The sequence below is a fragment of the Scatophagus argus genome, chromosome 12, assembly GCF_020382885.2.
Source record: "Scatophagus argus isolate fScaArg1 chromosome 12, fScaArg1.pri, whole genome shotgun sequence".
Taxonomy (NCBI): domain Eukaryota; kingdom Metazoa; phylum Chordata; class Actinopteri; family Scatophagidae; genus Scatophagus; species Scatophagus argus.
In genome coordinates, this window is record NC_058504.1 from 14,092,932 (window position 1) to 14,119,561 (window position 26,630).

Here is a 26,630-nt window from a genome sequence, read left to right on the forward strand (position 1 = left end):
CCACTGTTGCTGGCTCATTTGTTGGCGAGTTAAAAAGTTTGGGATTTTAGGCCAGCGGCAGCTTAAGTAGCTGGCAGCAATCCGGTACAGCAGGAGAGCTGGAGGCTGGTCAGTGTTCATACTGGGTGTAAAGAATAATCCCATTACATCAAATAGTAAACATGCATATGGAGCAAGCGGAGGTGACATGACTGACTTTGGATGAGGCGTCAGATGAGGGTGTGTTGAGTGAAATGAGCTAAATGATGGCTCATGCATTGCTCTCTCCCTGCAGCTGTGGTCCACTATCTTTTGCCCACATGCTCCACCTTGACCCTTATACAAGGTCACTACATGATGAATGCTGATGAAGAGCTGTGACTGGTCAACAGTAATGAATGGCACATAGCTCTGTTATGCGCACCCAGCTGTGTTTAGCTTTCTTTACTGCATATGAAACCAGACATATCGGCCGTGTCAGCAATCCATCATAGTCGCAGCTGCTGTCAGGGACACAAGCTAACATAGTCTGACACACACACCCTCTGCACACATACACACATATTTATATATATACACACAACTGTAAATACCCTCAGACACAGATGCTCACAGCAGAGGTCTAGGCTGGGCCATCTGCCCAGAGAAATGCAAAACTCCAGACACCTTGAGGGAAATTTATTGAAGCTGATGTTATACAGTATATTATGGGTACATGGATTTGAATGTAAACTCACAACAGGCTGTAACATCACACTGATCCCATGTCTATCACCAACTGTGTTAAAGGATCGAAAGCCATTCCAGCCATGGTCTGATACCCAGGAACCTGAGCAGCTGATTGGACCAAATATGGAAGCCACCAATCGGATAATGTGACGCATGACCTCGTCTCATAAAGTTCACATTGGGGCAAGTCTGCACCTGCCACAGGAGCAGCTTCACAACACGACACAGACACAGACATACTGTCCCTCAAATCATGTGGTATTGAAAGGGGACATGGGTTATGTTACATCGGTAGCACCACAGCACAGACAGAGCCAGCGAAGTGATGGCATCGTATCGCAAGACGCAATGAAATTATATCTTCCTTACGCGCACCTGCATGTGTGAGTCTTTGAAATAAACAGATGATCGTCTTTAAAAGAAGCAGCTGATAACTCTCGTTTTGAAATCCTGAAGAGTTTATGAGTGATTACAAAGGCAGCAGCACTGACGTAAGTCACACACCGAATTCATGTCCCAGCATGCTGCGACAGCCACTCAGATGACATGATGACATTAAAGTTTTCAGCTGTTTATTGTGGCAAGATATTGCAGTTTCAAAAAATCTTAGATCTGATGAGATATTTTCCAGCATCAGTCATTATCTTAAGAAGGTTTTCATAGAAAAAAAGAAAATGGATGAATAATGTAGTCAAGTGTTTTTCCTTATTATATATAACTGCAAATTATGTCCCACACTACAGTCATCTGTTGCCGAGTCCTGGCACCTACTCTTATTTGTTTGTCTTGCTATTTTTGATGTTGAATTGTATTTTTGTTTAATAATTTAGTCATGTGGTGTCTACTGACTCCACGTTAATGTTGCTTATTTATCTACGCGTCACATAGTAAAGAAGGGTATGTGTTTAAGTAGTTTGGTTTGGCAGAGCGTAGGACTCGAGGATTTGATCAGTACCACACCAGACACGGCAGAATATCGGCGCTTAGCAGATGGATCAGCCCAAATATGCGGAGCTGGTGGATGAAAGGGAGAGGAAATGGCTGGAACTTATATGGCAGGCAGGTGAGTTATGGATAGAGGAATCGATAATTAGGGATGTGTTCAATACCAGGACCAATATAAAATAGTCATCAATACATTGACCCTATATTGACCCTTTAGCTTACCTTTATACAACTGGTGTTGCCCATTGCCCTTATAAAACACTGGGCGAGTGGCTGGCAGCTTTGGGACTGCATGGTCTCACCTTTGATTCCACAGAGGCTGCAGTAATCCTGTCTGTTTCAGGTGTGAGAGGAGAGGAGAAAGAAACCAGAACAAGGAGCCAGCTTAGGGTAAGGGGTAAGGGCATGAGAAGGGTGAGACATCTGTGAAAAAGCAGAGAACGAGAAATAATGGTTGCGATTTGAATTTAATTTCAATTGGCTGAAATTGCACAAAGAAGCAAGGCCAGAAACTTGGTTTTGAGAAAGCTGAAAGGATGGAATTCTTTCCAGAAAATCTGTCAGGGTTAAAGAGAGAGGCAAGTTGGAGTAAAGCTCCCCTAGGAATATTAACCCCATGTTTCCTCAACTGTAGCCCACATATTGCCCCACACATTGTCTTCTGTTACAGCCACACACACACACACACATATACACACACACACAAATACTGCAGTTTTCACTTAAAGTCACGGTGATTAGTGCACTTTTCTCTTTATTCCTTTACACTCAAATACCCACCCCCACTCCCTCAATGCCCAGCTCTCTGGTTTTATCCTAACATGTTCCAGAACATCAAACTAGAACCACATTTTATAAATGAATAAGGGATACAAAGATAAAAGGGCATTTTATCCTGTTAGAGACCACCATTCGACATAGACTGGCACTGGACGAAACCGACACTTCAAAATATCCTTGTCAAATTACCACTGCACACATAGATGCCACTGATGCTGACACTTTGATCTTGTGTTAAATGCCTCTGGCATGTTGGACGTTCAAGACACAAACTTGCCATGTTCAGTCCCCACGCTGTTTCAGGTGACCCATGTCTTTTCTTAATCCCTGCACTACCTGTGTGCAAGTATGTGTTAACCCTCACGCTTATTCTGCCTGAGGACTGGTTTTCACAGCTTCTGGTTCTCACAGGCCCGTTGGCCCCAGTCAGATCTGATCTAAAAATATAGCCTTCATTCTCTCCTTGACATCGCACCAATGGCTGCTGTCCCTTGCCTTCATTCACATCACTGATTGGTTATGGTACACACTGATTCCCACATCTGAGTCTGGCGATTGGTGTCAGGACGTAACCGCTTTTTCTCAGAGTGGGACACAAAAAATGTGCAAGTATTTGTATGTCCAAGCTGAAGTCATTAGGGATGTGTGTGTGTGTGTGTGTGTGTGTGTGCAGAGGTGTTGGGATTGCTCATTTGTGTGTGTCTGTATGCTTAATATCCTCTTGGACACCCAGATTTCGGGACTGTGGTCACGGTCCCTTCCAGTGAAAGTACCACCCAGGACTCTGTATGAATGGTGTTGAAAAATCGAGCCTCTCTCACGCATGCCAACATGCCCAGCATCAACAAACACACATCCCAGCCTGAATGGGAAATACGTGTGTGATTCACTTCAAGTCGAGGAGGGTTTGTTTATCTGAGGTCAACTCGTTTAAGACATCGTCACGCAATGGCTCTTTCCAAAAGAAGAACACAGACTTGCAGACACACTTGTATTAACATGTGCTCATAACAGTCTCATAACAAACATTTTTCAGGACTTTCTTTCAATGTTTCCTGAAACAAAGACCTGTATGACTGTAGCTTGAACTGCATGTTGCAATAACATTGACACCGCCGAGTCACTTTGGTGACTTTAAGAGTTATCTTTAGGACGATAATACTTCACTGTGGCATTTATATTTATCCACAGTGGCTGTTACCCATTAAAAGTAATGTAGGTGCAGTGAGTGTGTCCTGAACTGGGTGGCCCACCACCTCAGCTCAGCAGTTCGCTGTGGGAACCCTGTGTTCTGTCTCACTTTGAGCCTGGAAATACAGCTGTTAGCACCTTAACATAAAGCCTCTGGATGTTGAACTCCTGGTGTTCGGGTCTACTTTGTTGTGATCTGCTCTTATTGGTGTGCTTGTCTGATGCTGGCTGTGTTTTGCTGGGGCACTCACCACTGTTTTGACTGTGCCTGTCTCTCTGTGAGGGAGAGGCCCGTCTCTGCCTTCACTTCTCATTAGCTCTGACACATGATGACTACCTCGGCAGGCTCTCCAGCACCAGCCAGCAACTCAACGCATGCCACCAGTGGGCTTCATGCAGAATGCTGATGTCTTCTTTGTCTAAACCTGTGCATAGTCAATAGTAAACAAACACATCATCAGAGTTCTCTGTAACAAGCTCTGTCGCATCAGAAACGCAGATGAACTGTCAGGGATTATAGAAACCCAAATAAATGCAGGCATGATGAGCTTTTCAAAAATGGTGCACATCAGGAGCGAATGAATAAGGAAGCAGATATAAACACCTAAACAACCCCCCAGCTGTAAGAGCATGCATGCATAATTAACTCACACTCGGGTTTACAGCAGCGTCACTCAGCCCTGAATGAGCGTGTCAAGAAAACTATAAGTTGATCACACTTGCATGGGCATGAAATAGGCATCCGTGCCCTCACGCAAACACACTCTCGCATAGCCTCACACACAGACGGCCCTTCACCCAGCTCAGAGGGATCAACTCTGCAGTCACGCAACACTTGATGCTAAAAGTAAAGCAGGAAGGTCAACTCGGTACCAATGCGTTCTCGGCTTCTTATTTCCCAATCCCAGTTGACCTTTGCATGAGTGATGTTCACTGTGTAGCATCTCTCTCTCTCTCTCTCTCTCTCTAACCACATTTCATCTGCCAGAGAGGTGAAATATAGTCCACACACAGGCAGAGAGGTTGTAACATTCTATATGAGCAGATGTGCAATACTTAAATAATCCTCAAGAATAGGAGTCCATGATAGTGATGTATTTGAGGTTCAAACAACTGAAGAAATATAATAATATATCGAGCGCAAAAGATAAGAGATAGTAATTGATTTATTTTGAGTCTTAAATATCTAAAATTTTAATGGGCCCTGTATCTGTGATTGGTGGTGACAGGATTTGTCGTGTAGCACTCGTCTCCCAAATCCAATCCATGAGTATTTCTGCTGTGGGGATTTTATCCATATTGGGTTTTAATGAAGAGGGAAAGAGTATTTAAAGGAAAAAGCTGCATACTTTCTTTGTGATCTGAAGACAAATCCCTTCATCAAAGCCTGTTGTTGCAGTCAGCCCTTTTGATATCTGCTGTGAAACTAATTAACAGTTTCTGACCATTAATTGTCCTACTACAGATAAGCAAACAGCTATCAACTATGCCTGATGAGATGAATCAAAGTAAAAGTCTTTATCCTATGCCAAATTACTATATTAAAGCTACACCAGTCACAGAGGCGATTTTGTTATTATTAGTATTTTAAAAGCACGTATAAAATGTTAGATCTATAAACTTCTAATTATGCAATGTGAAGAGCGCCGAGTATGTGGTGCAGATTTTTATGACCTCCAGATTGCTAACACAAGAAGATTTGATGGGATGAGGTTTGATTACAGTTAACTGTCTACATGGATGTTGACCCTGTCTGAGCCACTGAACCCGGACTAACCCAGGGCAGGAGAGACACGGTTCAGCTGGAGAATGAATCACCACCATGTGAATCCCATCCATGGTCTTTTTCTCTCTCTCTGTTACTGTTTACGCATCAGCATGTGTCCCCCATCCTACTGGAATGAAAGTTGGACAAACACAGAGAAACACTGACAGGATCAGGAGACAGTTAGGAAGAAGTGGTTTTGCTTCAGACAAGGAGGCGTAACAGCTGTCCGCATTTCTGCAAAGATCCGATGAACTTTAAGAAGGGAATCCTCACGAACATCTCAAGTCAGTAAACAGTTTCAATGATAGCAATTGACTCAGACGTCTCATTACGAGCAAATATATTGAGTCTTGCTGTTTATAATCACTTATTCTTGAGGCAAAATTTTAAATTCTACCAGCACGTCTGTAACTCTAAAACAAAATGCAGCTTTTAGTCAGAACCTGTCTGTCTCACCACCATGCATTTCCTGTCACATTGATTCAGAGCAAACCTTTGAATTTTAATCAGTGGATATTGGAGGGAAAGCTGCTGCTGAAATTAAAATTAAACTACCACTCTTGAGAAGAAGGGAGAGAGGAGATGCTGTTGCCTCCAGCTAACATGGAAGCAAGAATTTGACCTTGACTACTTACACCCTTCCTCGCAGCATCCCCACCCCACCTTTCTCTTCCTTTACAGTGAAATTAAATTTTCTCCTGTTGCAGAAGGAGTTCAGGGGGATACGTAACAGAGAAAGAGTGAAGGAGTAGGGAGGTAGATGGACAAGTAGATGTAAGTCCTGGGGTTGAGCATATAGAGTATCACGTTCTTTTATTTTCATTTGGCTCTTTATTGCTCCCAGTTGTGGTTTAAACAAAATGGGGCCTTAAAGTAGAGAGGAGGGGGCTCACTCCACCAATCCAGCACCGTGTTCCCTGGAAGCACTTTGTTTGCGAGAAATGTCACAGTAGCTAAATCAAGCCGAGCCATGGCTATGAGAAACAGACAGAGCAGATGGAGGCTGGAAGGATGTGTGTTTGTGTGTGTGTGTGCTGAGTTCAAACCCACGTAGGGAGCATATACTGAGATGCATTCGGTAGCATTTGCTGGAGAATTGTTGCTACGGATGTTTGGAGGGAGGAAAGAGTGAAAGGAAGAGTTAAAATAAAAGAGGGAGGTTGTGTATATGTTTTGCATATCAGACAATACTTGCAAATGGTAAAAGTGACAGACAGACTTTATGGGCATCTGTTACTTGTGTGTGTGTCTTTCTGTACATTTGTGTGGAACCTTATACACAGGAATGTGAAGTCAAATACTGCCTCCGGTGAAAAATATTTTACCAAGTCATCATATACATATAGCATTTTTTGTATATTATAAGACAGCAGTCATCACCATGGTTTAGCATTTCCAACTTGAAACTGCAGTGTACCAGTGACAGTCTCTGATACACAGATTCAGACAGCCAGCCTTTCATACATAACACACCTAAGGAACATTAACTTGGTGAGCAGGGCTGAGATGAGAAGTATTAGAGAAGAAGCTTCTTCTTCTTTTCCTCCCTTCAGGAGTCACCACATCGAATCATCTGCTTCCATTTCCCCCTATCCTCTGTATCCTCTTCCCTCATACCAACTACCTTCACCTACATCCATATACCTCCTTTACCTTCCTCTAGACCTCCTGCATGGCAGCTCCAACATCAGCATCCTCCGACCAGTTCCTTTTGCTCTGGACACTGTTGACCCTAAGGACTTAAAGTCCTGCACCTTCTGATCCTCTACTCTCTGTAACCTTACCGTTCCACTCGGGTCCCTCTCGCTCATGCACATGTATTCAGTCATGCTCCAGCTAACCTTCATTCATCTTCTTTCCAGAGCAAACCTCCGCCTCTCTAGTTTTTTCTCCACCTGCTCCCTGCTCTCACTATCACAATGTCGTCCGCAAACATCATAGTTCATGGAGATCCCTGCCTGACCTCATCTGTCAACCTGTCCATCACCACAGCAAACAAGAAGGGGCTCAGAGCCGATCCTTGACGCGATCCGTGAACTCGTCTGTCACACCTACAGCACACCTCACTGCTCTTTTACGACTTTCATACATATCCTGCACCGCTCTAACATACTTCTCTGCCACGCCAAGCTGAATTACTATAATTGAATTACTAAGCAATTTTCAGGCATGAAGGGACTGAAGTATGGGTGAGTCACTACCTAAAACGTTCCATGTGAAAATTAATGAAGGATGGTTAATCTAGGCAGAGATCACTGTGTTGTTTTCATAACGGTACTTCAGCCCATGTCTTTGCTGTAGACCAAGGCAAAAAAAGAAATTGTCATCTGCTACATCAGCATGTTATCTGGACCCATTTGGGGAAATCCAGTTCGAGAGAAATTTATGCAAAACTTTAATTCTTCTGATGTTGTAATTTAGATTTGTGTTCTTCAGCATCCCAAAGAGCTCACTGAGTAACTTATTATTATTGGAGTGCAAATCAACCACGTTATGAACAATGACAGATGAAGACACACAGAAAACAAGTCAGTTCTGCTGTAATGAGTTTCCGTGCAGTCTCTGTCACGCACTTTGTAATGGAAAGTACAGCGTAAGTTGCACAAGCACAGTAGTGTTAACAACTTCTGACTTATTAATCAGGGAAAATACCCACTGTTACCCTGATTACCGAATGATTTGCACAAATATAAACATGGTTTTATCCATCTGTTATCAGATTACTTATTAAATATATTTCACAATCGCTAGATAGATTTATTAGCAGTTAAGCTTCTGAAACCATGCTAAAATCACACATCATAAAATATTGCTGTTAGTTTGATTTAACACACGCAAACAAATTGCTCCAGAGTCTGCTTGACGGCAGACCGAAACCCACATATTCAAATGGTCTCAATTTGGCAGCACCAGGGTTCAGTCGACAGTTTTCACACCGACCCAAATGAACCACACTAACCAGGCAAACTAATCTGCATTTAAACCAAACCAAAAAAATCACCCTCAGTCTCAAGTTTGTGACATTTTCACACACGCTGACTAACTTACAGCGACTGCTGGCTGGCTCCCAGTCAAACTTTGGAGCTCAGGCTTTACACACAACTATTCAAGTTCAAATACAGTTCGTTGTGGTTGTGGGTGTGCAGTACATGTGTGTATTCTCATGCTGTTTCCAGGGAAGTCTTTACATGCTCATATTCATATTCATGACAGCCAATGGTGAGTGAGCCTGCATGTGTCCACCATTGTTTGTGTGTCCCTTAGGAAGATTTATGCACAGGATGTAGCTCTCTTTCCAAACTGTCTGACATTTGCAGAGGTCCATCTTTCTTTCTCTCGGGGGTTTTCAACAACTGTAACAGTGAAGGACGACCTGCTCGTTCAGCACTTGTCCTCCCATCTTCACACCGTACCACATCTTTTTTCTCCTCTGTCTGCTCCTTCAACATCCTCCCATCTGCTTTACATTGTATGAATCAGCCAACCTCTCAAAAAAATGCAACTTTGTTTTGTCTTTAGTCTTTTATTTGATATTTCTCACCTTTTACCCCCAGAGACAAAGAAGAGAAAGAGAAGATACTGTAATACTGTTGTACTGTACAGTCCTGTAAAATAAAAAAGCTGGGTATATTGTTGAAATAAACAAATTGAGTCTGTCCCAAATAAAGACCAGGGGGAATAAAAACAAGCTCCCGGTGCCTGTTATACAATGGTGCACGCTGGGTATGTATAATCTGCATTTCATTCACATTAACTTAATAGCTTGAACAATATAAACATTGTGTTTTCAAGACTTTGCTGTTCTGGATTATTCATCTTAAGTACTAATGTTGCATTTCAGTCACTGCAGGTACGTGTGTTAATGTCCCAACCAAGCTATATTTTGTGGTATTACAGTAACAAACTTTGACAGGGAAAATTGTACCAAGGAATCTTCATGCTAAAATCTGACCAAATATTCTAATCAAACTAAAGGATTATGAAACAAAGGCCTGTCTGTTCCCAGAAAGGGCCTGGCGCCCTCTGAAGCTGAGTCAAATAAACGTGCTGGTCATTATGTGAGGAAATGCGGTGGGTCAGATCATGATACAGTCCGGTTGGTATACGCACTAAGTAAAACATTCTTCAATCGTTTTCTCTTTCTAATCTACACACTCTTCTGACCTTGATATACCACTGCAACACAGGAAGTCGAGACTGACGCCAAAGTCACCTCATGTGTTTGTACGTTTACATGTGCTTGTTTGCATGTATCTTGTGTGTTCACTGGAATCTAACCCTAACCCTTTCTACACTTACATGTGCATACACTCACATACACTCTGTTCTCCATTGCTGCTGTTTTTCCCATTAATTCCTCCAGTCAATACACTCCTACATCAGCTTGTCATCACGCACCTTCCACTCCTTCTCAACTCTGCCACTCAGGACCAATCACGCGTCCACGTTTCAGTCACTCTGACGTCTGCTCTTCCGGTGTTTGTCGACCAACCTGTCAACATGCCAACGACTGCCTTTTGCGTGTCAGATAAAGGTGCAATAGACATGGCCCCTTTGTGACCCACATCTCGTAATGTATATGTCCCGTTCAAGGAGGCATTTTATGGCCAATGATCATGTTGTACACTGATTTTTTTTAAGCTGTCCATACATCCCGACTGAGACTTTATTTTTTTCTGTCATTATTATTCTCTCTGTCTCACCCATTTCATTTTTCTACCCCCACTCTCTTCCTTCACGATCCCACCACTCCCTACACAGCCCCCATCTCCTCCCCTCCAGCTGTGGGGAAATGCTTTGGCCCTCTCTGCAGTGGCCTCGGCCCCCAGCAGAAGAGATCTATGCTGCTCTTTATGGCAGCGGGGGCTAAAACAGGGGAAAATAAGGCCCACATTGTTATATGGAGACTATTAATGTAAATGTTGTGGCTGGGAGAGTGTGTGTGTGTGTGTGTGTTAGCTGGCATATGTGTCTGAGGTTTTGAAGGTGTAGAGGTGTTAAATGATTAAAATTGTTCAAACATAAATTTTAAATGAGTCAGTAGGTGCACAGCTGCAGTCGTTCCTTATTGTTACATTTTAAATGGTTCCTTGCCAACAGAGTTTGGCCACAACTACAGATGGAAAAATGTATCTGATAAAGAACAGGGCATGGTAGATCTGACTCAGTGGGTGCAACATTTCACTTTTTTTAAGCTATTTCTTGGATTGTCAAATTCCAAAGTAATTAATACCGTATTGGTGATGTACAAAGGGGGAAGTAGGATGAAAGTGGGAGATGTAGACATGAGCAGGAGGTGGAGGAGGATGATTGAGCTCCCTTTGAAAAGGTTGGCACAGTCAGGAAGTGATTAGGCCACTACAATAACCCCGATAATGACAATAGGGAAAACATGTCTGCAGCCACAACCACTTAGCATCAGGAACAGCACACAGTATGGTTCCTATTTCATAATAAGAGCAGAACTGAGTGTGGGAGGATGGGCACAGGGAAAGAAAGAGAAAGAAGTAAGGTGTTACCTGCAGGAGGTTTCAGGCCGTGGAGAAGCAAGCTGAAGGTTTTGCTACTGTTGTTTTAACTGTCAAGCTTTCTTGCTTCACGCGAGACATATGCAGTTTACAGTGACATCGGATGCAGATTTAGCTTTTGAAATTCTTGCTAACTTTTGAAAGAGTTTAGTATTTGATTTACACAAGAGCTGACAAAAGCAAGCTTCTCAATTCTGGCTGCTGACTGTACATTTTGTCAGCTGAATTGACAACTGAATTGACAACAACTTGGTAGCTGTCATTAGTGTCGTGTTTGAAAACTCGGGCTAACTCAGCATGAAACAAGAACCCTGTAAAATACTTTAAACATGGCTATATTAGTTATATAATGCTAAAAACCAAGTCCGCATTCATCTGATGATACAAGGAAACAGAGAGACAGAACTTTCCTCATTTTGCAGGGTAGAGCAGTGTGACAAGGGAAAATTTAAGATCAGTCACTCTGACATGAACACGTTTAGACATGCAGATACATACTTGGACAAGCAAAACAAAGGTTATTTTTGTTCATGCAGTATTTTCAAACTGTATCATACTGTACAGTGGCTCAGCGACAGGGGGAAGATAGATGATACTATATATTTGATTCTGAGCAGAAACCTGTGATTTTTGTATGGACAACTGCACCGTCTTTTAACAAACACCTCGGTTGAATTACCAGGGAAGACGCTGATCCAAATCAGCAGCGGTCGTGGTCTTGGCGCAGTATGAGGTCTGAGGCTTTAGGTCAGCCCTTTCACTGACCCAATTTCTCTGCAGCCATCCTGCTATTTTTCATAAATTAACCAGACTCCATCAACAGCCAAAATCATTTTACCAGAAAGGTGGTGGTACCGGCTGCATCACTGCACAGTCAGAGGAAGGTGGCTGGATGGAGCCCAGGCCATGCAGAGTGGGTTTGATGGACCTGATATTCTGCCTGAATGAGGGGAGAATCGGTCTTAAACACGCTTGAAGATCCCTTTTGATCCCTCTGAAATGAAATGATGCAGTACATTTGGTTTTGAGTGTGACGGGATCTTTGCTTGTGTTTGAACTGATCCTTACGTCAAATGAACATTTTAGTACCGTGCCAGCTAATACAAACTTAAAGCCAGACACAACACATGACCACCAGCAGTTAAACAGCAGAGGATGCTGCGTTGTTCTCTACTCATCCTTGCAGTGCTGATTTAGGAGATTTACTGCTCTTGTCTGTGTGTTTTGACAGGGCCTCCAGGGAAGCGTGGAAGGATGGGAAGAAGAGGAGAACCTGGTAAGTGACGCCCACCACCTGCTTTGTTTGTTTATTTTTCCTTTCTCTCTTTTCCTGGAAGACACAGTCTTTCTCCATCTCCCGTCCCTCTTTCTCTCTCTCTCTCTCTCTCTTGTTCCCACACTCCTCTTCTTTTCTTGGGTGACTGAATAAGTTTGAGGGCCGCTAAAAGCAGTAACCCAGGAGGCCAGTGGATGATGGGCTGCAATTGGCCCTTTTCCCTGTCCTTTGCTATTTGCGCCGACACTGCACTAACCTTAGCCATGTGGTTGCACTAACTTTGCCCAGATGTCAGTCGTTCTTGCTGAACGGTAGCAGCTGCAGTAGTACAGGCCTAATGAGACTCCCCTTTGCCAACATCACTACCCACCATTACAGTGTTGTTTTTTTTCCCACCATGCAGACCACTAAAAACTCACCCTGGACAGCACCAAGACGGAACTTCTGTTGCACAAAAGGCCGTCATGACAGATAGGACGGATTTTCTACAAGTCACATTCGATTTAAATGTGTTGGCTTCCAGCAGACTGTGCCGTGACACAGGCAACTTTATCAAAACCTGCAGGACTGTAGTTGAGCTGCAGGATATGTGTCAGATGGGAAAACCTCCAAACTGGTTGTGATTCATTGTTGTGGATATTTAGTAGATGAGACATCTAACTGTGAAGATGATGACAAATCACTAGTAACCTTTAGTGCTTTTCTTAGCTAACCAAGATGCTTTATTTTTAGATATCGAAGTAGTATAATGTGCGTAAAATTATTATTAAAATTATCATTTTTCTTAAGCTGCTGTTTGAGCTTGTCTATTTACTTGATTTAATCTGAGAGAATATTTATTGACGAGCTGAGGCAGATCTTAAGTTTCATACGATGTAGTGTCAAATAGCCTTTATTCACTTCCAAATGTGTTCCCTTTTTTCTATTAAAGGATAAAGCTGAAATAAATTAAACATTTTTTTTTTCCTATTGACAACCTTCTGATTGAAATTTTCAGTCAATCCCTGGCCTATTTGTGGCTCTCGGCTCCAAGCCCATTGATTCCTACCAAAGACATAAATCTTTAAAAACAGGTCACATATATTTAGTTCTGTTTTCTAGAACAGCTGAGCACTGTATTTTTCAGCAAAAATTCCTCAAACGGGCAGTTAAAATTGCATTTGCTGGGTTTGAAAATTGGTTGTGATTATTTACAGCAGCATGATATTTGACTCATGATGATCCAGTGCAACGCTGTGGCTCACTGATGTGTTTTTAATAGTTATTGGACAGCAGTGGTGGCTTGTTATTGGTCTTTTCGTGGGTGTTGTTGACAGTAAGAAAAATGTAGACTGTCGCCACGCTTTTCTTTTAAATCCTCATATTCTCTACCTCTTGATCAACATTAATTATGTAAATCCCTTTGAGTTCTGCGAGGCCATCAGGGGATAATCAGGATGAGCAAATGACTGTGTTTTCCAGTCATTTAAAAGTCTGTTGTTCTTATGGGGAATTACCATTATGGGAAGGAGCTCAGGATGGGACACTCATGTTCAGTGTTTGTCACAGGATGGTCTGTATCTGAAAACAGCGATGTGGTTCTGTTTACATTGTCTGTCTTCTTGTTTACATTTGCGTCCTCAAGTTGCAGCCTGGGTTGTAGTGTGGGGGTAGGTGGCATGGAGAGGCTATTGCGCCATCCCCTCAGACAACTTTTTACAAGACCAGGTTTTCCCCTTTCTATCAGAGAAACAAATGAGACTGGAGAGACGAAAGAGAAACACAAACCTAAGTAACAGAAGAGGGACAGAATAGTTAAGCAACTGTCTCCTCTTGTTGGGTCTTTTAATTGTTTTTCCTTTCTCTTTTGTTTGCTTCTGTCATTCTCTGTCCTCTGTTGCTTCTTTCTCATTAGTCTGTGCACACCTGTCTCAAGTTCAATGGCTAAAGTCTGTCTTTCTGCGTGGCCCTCTAGCCTGTGTTCAGTTGTTTACCCAAGTGTCTGGCCCAGGAGGTCTTTGTGCCGGCGTCTAGACACAGCTAGAGTTGATTGACTTGGTCTTCATGCCTCATAAACCCCAACACCTTTCTCTTATGCCTTCTTGCCCCCAGCCACCTCAGTTTTTTCCCCCTCCTTTCTACCCCTCTTGTCCCGAATAGAGAATGAAAAAGCAAAATTCATGGCTCACAAATTATAGTCATGTTAACAAGACTTTTTCTGTGTTTAATTAGCGACACAACATCACGAATATCTCACATTTCACACGAGGGCATCTGTTTTTTAATCTTGAGCTGATGAATATGTTGGACTGGTTGTACATTTAAATCAGTAAAATTTAAACCAATCACTAATATTAAAGCTTTTAATGACAAAATGCTTTATTCACTTTGGAAGGGTTTGTGTGGTTTATTAGTGCCCCTGGCCTTGGACTTTAAAGAGAAGGTTTTGTATAAGAATATTCCATTAAGACCAAGACCACTGAGAATGAAAGAAGTCCTTTCATCTAAGTATGAAAAGCAGAGTGTACTTTTTGCTGTTGAGGCTCAACATCAGAGAATTTCAATCAGATCTCAGACTGCCCTCAGAGGCATCTTTTTTTTATGCTATAAAGTTTGCCCAGTACAGTTTGCCAGCACACCCCGACCTTTTCCCTGCCTGTTTGTCCTCCACCTCACACAACCGTATCTTCTTAAGAAACAAGGCTTTGACATGACTTCAAGTCCTAATGCAAAACATGGCCCATTATCCAGAGGTCTGTTTATCGTAACGGGGTCACCAAAAACTCTACTGGCAGTGGCTCTAATGAGCTTGTTCTGTATCATATTTAGCTGGTTAATTACACTCATCATCTAACAAACCACATTGCATGTGCAGGGGGTTTTTTGTGCACCACTTTTCTGAGGAATTGATTGCTGTACAAACCAGAGGTTACCATAACTCACACATGCTGCGCTTCATGTCACTGGAGATGTATAGAAAATAATTTTCTAATGCCTGTTTTCTCTTTTTCTGTTGCAGGACCTCCTGTAAGTACAATTTCATCTTGTCCAGGTAGTATTAAAATCAACTGATACATTATTGAACATAGAGCTGTTGCAGTACTCTCCTGTGGTATTAAACATGCAAACACACACACACAAATATAAATAATTATATTATCCTTCATTATACAAACTATGGTTTTCCCCCACAGCAGTTAAACATGAACACAGACGCACAAACTGTCACAGACTCGCTCACACATGTGCATCCACAGAGCACAGCAATAAATGGACCACCTGGGGATCTGTGTGTGTGTGTGTGTGTGTGTGTGTGTGTGCTTCATGGTGATGTTTGGGGAGCGGTGACTTGTAAGCAGCGAGTCATTCTTCTTTGTGGGACTATAACTCCTGCTGACTCTCTCACACAAGCACACATAAAAACGGCAGATGAAGCACACACATACACAAACTGGAGGCGCCTGCTGCTTTCAAGTTTGAATTTTTTTTTTTTTCTGATTTCAAATTAAATACTGCAACCTGCTTGGATTATGATTATTTTTTCTATTTCTATTTATTTAAAATTTTTGGTCACATATGGCACAGATCAGATATGCAGCTCCGAAACACACCATAAAACCTGTCTGTCTGTGCAGCTGGTTTACACTCAGTGTGCATGAAACAATGCATAATTTCTTTTCCTGAACACATCCAAATTCCAGCCTCCAGCTCACATAGTCAAAGGGAATGTGTGGTAATGCAGAGTCGCTGCATTACTGCTAAAGTAACAGCACAGCTTGTCTGAGTCAAGTCTTAATTTACTTTGTATGAACCGGTAAAAACTGCACCATGATGATGTGTGTCATTCATTAATTATCTCATTTAGAATAAAGTGCCAGATCATGTGATGAGTTATTGTGTACAGGGTGCAACTTTTGCTTTTTGTTCTAACCTGTCTCAATGCTTCATGCTTTAATCTCTAACCTCACCAGGGCAAATCTGGACGGGATGGATACCCGGTAAATTTGATTTGTTATTTTTCCTTTTACTCATCAATCTACCCAATCATGTCACTATTTTTTCTGGATTTATTCCAATTTTCCAGCTTTATTAGGCCTCTTTCTTTTTTCTCCTTCTCTGTTCTCTTTGAAGAAACTACATTCATTGTAATCGTCACCTGTTTCCTTGCCTCTACATGCAGCCTTGAATGTTCGCCAGTGATGTATCCTGCCCCATGACTGACGATTGTATTTAAACACAAGCCAGGCACAGAGACATGCCTAAGAAGAGATGACTGTCTTTTATTTCCCATAGGTGATTTAAAACATTACAACATACTGGCTTGAGGCAGAAAACAGTTACATAAAACATATTTAATGCGCGTGTGAAATTAAGTAGACATGAAGAACAATAAAGTGAAAGATATGATCAGTAAACATAAACCCTACCAAGGAAAATGTGAAACCTTCCCCAAACAAAGCACAAATTGTAGCCTCTGGCTTCTAAATGGGCCTCATGAATGCTTGAATAATGGAAGCGTGTACATTCAGAACTACTGAATGCAAAGCAGAGAGCAGAAAAGTGATGGCCGTTTCTTGCGTTATCCAGAGGTGTAGTGGCCTCTTGTGGCCAGTGAGACTACTGACTTTTTCACAACTGCTGAAATAAAAACGAAAGCTCATGGTTCTGTCGCTGATTTGTGGTTCAGACATCATCAAACACTCATCATCTAATAAAGATACACACCTTCGTTTGAGATGTCAGGTTTCATTAGCCGACGGAGTCATCAGAACTGGATGGTGTGCGGTTCACATGAAGCATTAGCGTGTGCAGGGTCTGTGTGAACCCTTCTTTATGGTTGCCCTGGCGACAAACAGACAGTTGTGCTGCTCTCTACGGCATCCTGTCGGCTGTGTTGTTGTAGACCTGCGTTGTCTCACTGGAAGTTTTTTGGGGGGAAGTTCATTATCCGTCGGGCTCAGTCCCAGTCAGATTCCCAGTCTGCCTGGCACTGCGCAGCCCTCCTGACGGGAAATGCCTGCTGCTGTTAATTACACACAGGTGGACCGAGCGCACAGAAAAGCATGTGCACGTTTCTGTTTGTTTGTCTGTGACTCCATTTATATTTGTCACTGTCTTCATGACAGGCCCCAAAGTTTTGACACACTGTAGCCTAGTGTTTTTAACTTTAAAAACATCTGCTTGATTAAATTATGTATTGTATTACTTTATAGCTGCATAATCTGGATAATCCTTCCCAGTCTAGTTAGCATAATGAAATCAATCCTTAAAGCTCTATAATTACATAGATGAAACGATTTTACAGCTGGGGGAACTCTGTTTGCTAAGTGTAAGAGGCAGCTTCGTTTTATGATGCCCATGTGCAGGTATGATGACAAAGGAAGCCACATGTGTCAAATTACAGTAAAAAACAGTAGATTAATCATACTGGCAGTTAACCTTGACAGGACATTATTTCATATAGCAGCAACAGAGATGATCAGGTTTCATACACTAAAGCTTGAAAAGGCCCATTTTTCCTGTTGGTTACAAGTGTTTGTGTATCTGTGTCCATATGTGCAGATGTGTTAGAACTCCATCCAACCACCAATAGGTTATGCAGATCTCTGTAACAAAGGTCAGAACTGTGGTTCAGAGGGTCTGCACGTGGGTCTGTGTGAGTGTGTGACATGTTTTCACACCAACAACATCTCTCACAGTGAGTGTTCGTATGAAGAGGCCGTGAGCATCAATACAAATGAGTCAAGTCGGTTTCTCTGCAGTGCAAACTTGCATTGTGCCATCGACGTGTGCCAACAAATTTTCTTTCTTTCTTTATTTTTCCCTTGTTAAAATAAACATCTGGATCACTTTCCAGCATTTTTTGTTGCCCCCTCCCACCCTTATTATGTCCTATTCAAGCTTTTAACTCTCAGCAGGCAGAAGTCTTGAGTCTTTGACTGTATGACTGCATGAACACGTAATAAACAGAACGAACGTAACAATTACACTGCGGGAACGTAAGTACATTTGTATAAATTCTGCACTCAAGCACTTGCACTTTACTCAAATATTTCAGTCTTCTACTACTTTATACCTCTACTCCACTACAGTTATTTTATCATCGTAGTTACTTTGCAGATTCAGATTCACTTTAGAGGCCCACCATATATGCATTTTTGTTCTTTTACATTGTGTGCGGCAGGAAAGATTTAGGGGGGAATAGCAGGTCAGAAGTTAATCAGAAGAAATCTGTAATAATAACAACAACAAATTGTGTTGGGTTTGAATTAAAACTTCAAGTGTTTAGAGCATTAAAAGAGCATTGGAACATTATGATAAAACATAATGAGCTTTCCAGTGCTCAGTTTGACAAGCTGTTGCCGAAATTTTGGTGTTGATACCATCTGTTACAGTCTTGGTGCAAATTTTGCTGCATTATTTAGCTCCTTTCCTAACGAGTTTACACGACATGGTTTATGCTAACAGATCCCTTAGGTTGTGTGGTTTTTAGATGATGACATCAGAGCACGCCACAGCCTCTTAAAGACATCAGCTGAGACTGCTGGCAGTTCTGCGGTTCTGTCAATATAAAATATAACCAATGTATAAGTGATGAAGTGTTGGGTTAAGATAAAACTTTATTGATCCCAGGTGAAACAAGCTACCCAACACTATATAAAGTCATTGAAATGAAACCCATCATTAACAGCTGCGTCATTAAAATGATGAGAACATTAATGCATCAATTATTATAATCCAGTAATGAAATACACATTATTCTATAATGGATCATTCTTTGTAATGAGTTCCGTTGACACTTTTGTACTTTTACTGACATGAACTTTTGAATACATAAGTTTTGCTTGAAGCAAGGTATTTCTGCGCTGCGGTTTTAAAGTAAAAGACATAAATACTTCTTTCAAGCCAGAACAGGTACCTTATGATCTACGTGTTTTCAGTGTGTGAGCATGCATGTGCTGCACTTCATTCAGGTGGCATACACACATCTCACAGTCTTTAGACTCATCATACTAATGCATGCAGAAGTCCAGTTCCACTGAAGCGTTACTGAAATGATAAACAGTGTTAATGAAGTGCGGTTTGTATGTATCTCATGCCTAACACTGTGATAAGTGTGCGCGCTTGTGTGTGCTGATGTATGTTTTCTCTCCTCATGTAACCCCTGTCACTTCCCTTTCTCATAAATCACAGACGAGGGGTTTGGGTTTCAGAAAGGAGCCTTCCCACTGTCAAACATTCAAAATCAGGCAGACTGACAGAAATATGCAGAAAACACTCACCACATATGCACACCGGCTGATTATTCATATGCGCAGTCACTAGCCTGCCCAGCCGCTAGATTGTTTATGTGAAATTGCCAGTGTGTGACAAGGAGTGGACCTCACTCAGCAAAAACAAGCCACGGCCTCCATTGTTCGGCCTTCCAGGCCTCTGAGCGCAGATTAAAGCCAGACAGTCACTCTACAATATGCCAGTAATTTTCGGTCCCAAACACACAGCATTCTGTTATTGCTTTATTGTTCTCTTCAATTCTGGATGTGGAGACTATTTTTTTTATGAAAAAAATGTCACATCACAAATTTTGTCCATGTAACCTGTCACAGAGTGGATGGAGACGAGGAGACACTTTTAAAAAAATATTCCAAAGAACGTCCATGGATAATAGTGAGAGAAGATAATGATATCAAAGTTGAAGTGAGACAGAAGAAATGGGTCTCTCACTCTCCCCATCACATTCTTGAGCTCACTGAGCCTAATGTGAACGATGTGTTACTGTACCGTGTGTCTTTCTGGCTGAGACGTCTGCTCTGATGTGCAGACACCAAGTTTTCATGCTGCATCCTCAACAATTACACCCCACTGGATAATTACCAGTCTGCACCATAGGGAGTACCATAAAGGCAGCAAAGACACTCCTCGCCCTGTTTCATTGGGATTAAGATGCATACATACACAAAAAACACACACATAGACGCACAACACAGTCGCAGACATATGCCATCCAGAAGTGTGTTTAAAAGCCACCTAATTGGTGGGAATGCTGAGACAAATTTTTTTTTATCTGTGATGGGATGCTGCAGGACAAGAAAACAAAAAATACACAAAAAACCACACACACACACACAAGGCGTTATTTCATTTTCCCCACATTCACTTGAGGTTTTGGTGGTAATCTCAGGCCTATTTTGTCACATTTTCTCAACATCAATCTGCCAGTTTTTTTTTTTTTTGTTTTTTCTAAGCTCCTCTATCCACTCTCCTTCCTTGTTATTCTGTGGGCTGATCCATTTGTGTTATGAGATAAAGAGGTTTTAGTACAGTGACTTTTTTGTCCAGTCTATTCTATTTTTATTTGAATTCCAGCTCTTTTTCCCTCCTTACAGACCAATGTGTGTACTATAGGTTTGTATCACACTGGAGATACAGTGTAACAATGCAGCTATACAAAAAAGAAAAGCACAGAATATTTTAAGGACCACACATCAAAATCCAGTTTCCCCTGGAGCCTGTCTTCCCAACTCTTCATATTCCTATGAACCCTACTGGACTGCTGTGCCCTTGGTTTCCATTAAACGATCCCTCTGACTTCTGTTGCTGATTTAAGTAGGGTTTAAATTTATTTAATTTAAAGTATCTTTTAGTCATGGGAAGAGTTTTCTCTATGACTGATATGTTGGAATTACTTCTTAGCTATAGCAGTTCTTGGTCTTATTTTATTCCATATACCAGTTAAGTAAGGTCATAGAGGATTTTTTTTTACTTTATATGCAAACTGTCAGCTGCTAGATATTAGATACAGGGTTTTATTGTTGAGAATAAACTGTCTCTGCTCTCTGTGTCTCTCTCTCTCTGTCTCTCTCTCTCACATACACACACACACACACACACACACACAAAGGAAGGCACATGCACTGTAACGTCTGTAGTTCACCGGCCACTGTGTGGCTTGTTAGCAGCCATAAATCAGTCTGGTTTTGCTCCGGTTCAGACTTTGCAGCGGCTGATGACCTCACCATGTACACCTCTTCTACTCATCCTGACGAGTCTTGAAGGAGCCAGGCCCTGATAAACGCTGCCAGATGCAGAGATATCACTACACACACACACACACACACACACACACACACACACACACACACACACCACATCCAGAAACATGGACACAGATATGAGCAGAAAACTCAATGGGACATTTGTAGGCTCAGTCAAAATCTCACACTTGCATGTATGACATGATAAACCCAGCAGGCTGCATTTAATGGTGAAACTACAACCTTTCTTCTACTGCGTGTAGCGTCCAGTGAGGGAAATGTAGGACATTACATGCTTACTCTTCATACTGCTCTCAACATGGTAAAATTATTGCTGTCCAATTGGTCCCAGTCATTCGTTCCACCCCAGTCTCAGCCACCTACTGCTGATTTCACTAGGGGCCCTCAATCAAAAAGACATCGGGAGCCTCAAAGGCTTTTTGCTGGACTTTTTATAAATCTCTTTTATACTGACTAACCACTTACTTTTTGAAGAGAGTTTATAGCTATGCTGTCCCATTACAAGACTAAAGAGGGGCAGCAAATGATCACATAAACTATTAATGAGAGCAGCTCCAAAGTTATTCCCTCTTTCCTGCTTCTTCTCTTCCCTCCATCCTTATGTGTCTACTGTCCATCCATCAAAGCAGGCAGCGATGACACTGCAGTAAGTTTTCCCAACAAGACCTCAGACTGAATAGCACCCACAGGGCTGCTAAATCATGGAGATGAAGAAAAAGCTTATGTGTAAAGAAGCTTATGTATGCCATACAAGGTTAGAGCGTATGATTGTTAATGACGACTTCCAGTCTGCAGAGCCACCAGGACTGTTAAGAGTTGAGCAGCCTAAGACTCAAGGGACCCTGTAAAAACTGTTAGCTTAACATCAAGTAGGGTCGTTAGGTAGGAAGTCAACACTAGCTTTTACCACATACATCACCTTTAAGTGTTTTCGGAAAGTTTGATCCAAGACCCAACAGTTCCTTTTTGTTTAAGTAGGGATCTAAAGATGTGTGCCTTTGAACTGTGCGTTGCTTTGCAGAGGAGGTTCAAGGACCGCTCGACTGTTTCTATTGAGGTAAACAAAGTGGACAACTTCAACTGCTGTTTCAGCACTTGGGTGATGTTGGATAGGAACTTTAAAGTGCCTGTTGTATTATCTCATCGCCACAAACACACAGAGAGATGGTAGATGTGGGGTTGTGTGAAAGATTAATCCAGCTGGTCCAAATCCACCCACAGTCTATCATGTTGGACACCACACTCCACAATCCTATAATAATTATAAACTGCAGCCACCTGGAAATGTCTTAATATCTTACGCATGCACACATACACACACACACACACACATAGTCAAATGGGGCAGGATATAAATGTAACATTTAAGGTAAAAAAGACACTGGTCCTTTTCTTTCTAAACTGTCCATTAACTGTAGCTGTTTCTCTCATGATTTGCAAGCATGCTTTTTACTGTCCACACTTTATATGTTTGTCTTGCCAAATCAACTTCATGTTTCTCTGAAGGTCATTTACATTGTTTCCTGCGAGATACAGAGATAAGACTGAAACATTATGAAATACTAAACAACGGCCACTTTATGATATCTTGGAGGGGGAAGACTTAATTGGTAAAGTCCTCGCAGTGTCTAAATCATGTTCTTCATTCAGAGCACACTTGCAGAAGGCCTAGATATTTTTGAAACAAGCCGTTAAAGAATTAGCTTAACATTGTTCTAATAAACTGCACTTTCTTGCTGTGAGTTTGATGAGAAGACTGATACCACTCTCATGATTTTTTGCTAAATATGACTTTAGATTAGCTTGGGAAGAGGGGGGAAACAGACTCTAATTTGGTCTGAAGGTTAAAAAAACTTTATTGACTCATTAACACATTATACATCCTTTGTTGTGGCGTTATGATGTTTTGTCTCAGACTATTTATTTGCCAGTCGAATTGATTAGCTAAGCTAACTACTCTAGCATGATATCAAACTCCTCATCTGTCTCAACAAAGTGAATAACCATATTTCATGTTCATTTGATGGTCCTGTGTCAGCATGGCTCCCCTAACTTTTTACTTTTGTTTTTTCATAATTTCTCTGTCTGTCTTCCAACAGGGTCCACTTGGATTGGATGGGAAGCCAGTGAGTATTCCCATAACCACATGTGTAAAATATGCTTTAAGTGACTGTAAATAGCTTAATTTTAACTCTGTGATTTCTCCTCACAGGGTTTACCAGGTCTCAAAGGAAGCCAGGTACACCACCACACACTTAATGTCTTGTCTTGGTTCTTAATTCACCGTCAAGGTTTTTTAACAGTGAATCCAGGTGGGTATTTGGCCTCTAAGACAGGTGATGGTTTGTCAAACTTCATCAATCATTTTTACTGTTCCTAAGGGAATGTCACAAGTGAGTAAAAAGCCCACGGTAGCCACCTTGTTTCTCGTTCCACCCCTTAAGTGATCCCAGAGCTCACAGCCACGAGGGAGTCATGGCTCAACTCAACCAAGTGCCAAAATCCCCTTTGCTTTTCACCCCTGAGTCCCATCCATCACCCTCCATCTGAAACGCTGCCGCACTCCCAGACACACCCAGGTGTGGCGTGGAAACAGATGAAGCAGAGAACAGAGTTTATAACCTCTACAGAGACTCTTTAAAAAGTCATTATAATACTCTTTACCTCCCCTCCCTGATGACTTCCCCCTCTGGTCCCTTTGTCCACAAGAGGTTACAAATCAGCTGCTGAACCCTTTACTGCATAATGAGGACTTTTTGAATCGCTCCTCTCCAAACACCATTATGCTGCTCTTTCCTGCAAAAAAAAGACTTTAAGCTAGATCTGTCCTTCAAGAGGACTCTTCCCATCACAGAGAGGCTGCTGTAAAGCCACACCAGGTGTGATGCAGACCTCAGTGTCACCTTAGTATGCAAAGGATGTGTGGGGAGACCAACACAGGGGATTTGTTGGGATGAATTGATGTTGATATGATGGCCAGAGTGGCGGCACGGCGGTGCAGTGGTTAGCACTGTTGCCCCGGTTTGAATCCCGGTCTGGGCCCTTCTATGTGGAGTTTGCATGTTCTCCCTGTGCCTGCGTGGGTTTTCTCCGGGTTCTCCGGCTTCCTCCTACAATACCAAGAACATGCATGTTAGGTTAATTGGCTACTCGTGCGAGAGTGTGTGGTTGTCTGTCTTTGTGTGTTGGCCCTGCAATTGACTGGCGACCAGTCCAGGGTGCACCCCGCCTCTCGCCCGTAGTCAGCTGGGATAGGCTCCAGCTCCCCCGCGACCCTAATGGATAAGCGGTATAGAAAATGGATGGATGATGGCCAGAGGAGACACAAGACAGGCAAATCAAGTTCTGCATAGACATAATATTTTGAACTTTAATTACTTCAAATTTTCAAATGGAAATTTTTTTATACACATTCTCTGTTATTCTACGTGCCACGTACTACATACTGAATACTGAAATTAACAGCTAGCAAAAACTCCTCAGTGATAATTACGCAAATATGGGAGCAGAAGTGAACTGCAGGGAAGAGGAGAAAAACTGCTGCCTGTCATCATGTGGCCAGTCACATTAACAAACTGCAAATCCTCTACAGCAGACTCCCCTCTTCAGCGCTTTACTCTTGAACACAGTTAGAGCTCCAGTCCAGAGAAAACGCCTGCCAGACAGAGATGTCGAACAAATTAGAGAGGGAAGCTTCAAGGCAGATCGCATGGCAGATTTAGAGACAGGGGAACTGAATGAAAGTGGAGAGTGTGAAGCACAGTTTGGGGTGAGTGGAAAGAGCGGAGAATAGAGACTTTATGATAAAGGATGATTAACCCGCAAGAGGTAGGATGTCCTCAATGTGGTCACTTTTGGACAGACAGTTGCTGAGATCACTTGGTGGCAGGTCTTCATATAGTTCCCTCTGCCTGTCTTTCTTTCACAGTCACAGACAGCCTGTTAGTCAGTCTGCGGTTTGTGGTGGGATCCTTCTGCCGTTGAAACAGACAGACAAAGAAAGGGACGAGGGCACAGCACAGCCCAAATGGCAGCGATTAAGTGCTCTGGGCCTGGAGTTCCTCAGACCATATCAAACTGTCCAATGCTACAGTGTGGAAAGGGATATTACCCTGTTGTCCTTTCAGTATTATCCTCAAGCAAAACCAAAACAGTTTTTAATCTCCTGAACAAAAATATTGAAAGGGATTCTCACTGCAGGCTCATGCCACGTGGTCATATTTTGAAAAATGCTTGAACAAGATGTGACTTGTGATTAAGCGGTCTCTATGGCACAGCTGCATTAAGTGGTATTACTGCCTTGCTTTACCATTTGATTGAATGCTCCCTGCTCAAGGTCAGTGGAAGATCTATTGTTGTGTGATGTATGATGCTCGTATGATAACTGATTCATCTTGACCAACTGTCTCTGATTATGTCCTCCATCCTACAGGGACCAGCCGGACCCAAGGGAGAAAAGGTATGCTTCAATATTGATTTCAACAACCCTGCTAGACAAGTCAGTGCATTGTATGTAGTCCTCATGTTAATTTATAGACAGACAGTTTCGGAAAGATGCCAACACACACGCTTACACAACTTCACAGGTGTTCACTTCATCGCCCTCCCACGTTCACATTTTCACTGCACACTCATCAAATGAGCCATAGATTACATGTAGTTATGTAGGGGCTCATGTGTCTCCGCACATTCTCACGTCAAGGCACTAAACAGGTTTACAGGCCTTCTGCAGGGCTCGATGATAGCCAGATGTTTTCCCGCTCTGTGAACTTCTGCCCAGCCTAAGATGTTTGTGACCGTAGGACCTGCAAGAGCTGGCAGAGGAGGCTCATGCATGTGGTCATTTGTGTACGCACTGACACTGTTTTTTTTTTTTTTGGCACTCAAAAATTGTCTAGATAAGCATGAACTCAAGAACAATGTGACTGCAGTAAGCAGCATTTGTCAGAGCAGGCTTCTTTCTGATGAGTGGGGATTGTAAATGACAGATAATGCTGAGGTTTGAAAAATTGGCCTCCATCATGTAATCATGTTAGCTCTGTGATGAACACATGAGCCGTAAATCCTCATCAGAGAACCAACAATCTCCAACACATGCGCTCCCACTTTTACTCGACCAGTCTCGCCTGTCAGATGATCCCAATTGTGGCCTGTAAAATGATTTATACAATAAATGTCGACATCCTGAGCTACTTTGGGGACGGATGACCTTTGAGTTGTTCCCTTCCCATACCCAAGTTTTAGTTTTTAAACCTGTCTGTCACAGCGGCTCCACAGTACCTCATGCCTCGTCCTGTGTGCATATACAACTGGTAATAACTGCTGACACTTGTTATTTTCCTGTTTTTCTTCCAGGGTGACCAAGGAGACATTGGGCCAAGGGTAAGTCATGTTTTCTG

General features: G+C 42.2%; 1 protein-coding gene across 12 annotated transcripts in view; it reads left to right on the plus strand.

Annotated features, from left to right (window-relative positions):
• col23a1a (collagen type XXIII alpha 1 chain a) overlaps positions 1-26,630 on the plus strand; it is a 117,882-nt gene that overhangs the window by 73,381 nt on the left and 17,871 nt on the right. For 10 of the 12 annotated variants that reach the window (XR_006844874.1, XR_006844872.1, XR_006844873.1 and 7 more), the window contains exons 3-9: positions 12,152-12,196; positions 15,195-15,202; positions 16,147-16,173; positions 23,331-23,357; positions 23,444-23,470; positions 25,664-25,690; positions 26,587-26,613. Coding sequence is in view for 6 of the 12 variants with exons in the window: in XM_046405882.1 (XP_046261838.1) it covers positions 12,152-12,196; positions 15,195-15,202; positions 16,147-16,173; positions 23,331-23,357; positions 23,444-23,470; positions 25,664-25,690; positions 26,587-26,613 (188 nt within the window). In the remaining 6 variants the exon portion in view is untranslated. The remainder of the gene's footprint in view (positions 1-12,151; positions 12,197-15,194; positions 15,203-16,146; positions 16,174-23,330; positions 23,358-23,443; positions 23,471-25,663; positions 25,691-26,586; positions 26,614-26,630) is intronic. The other 2 variants (XR_006844877.1, XR_006844876.1) reach the window with 1 other exon arrangement.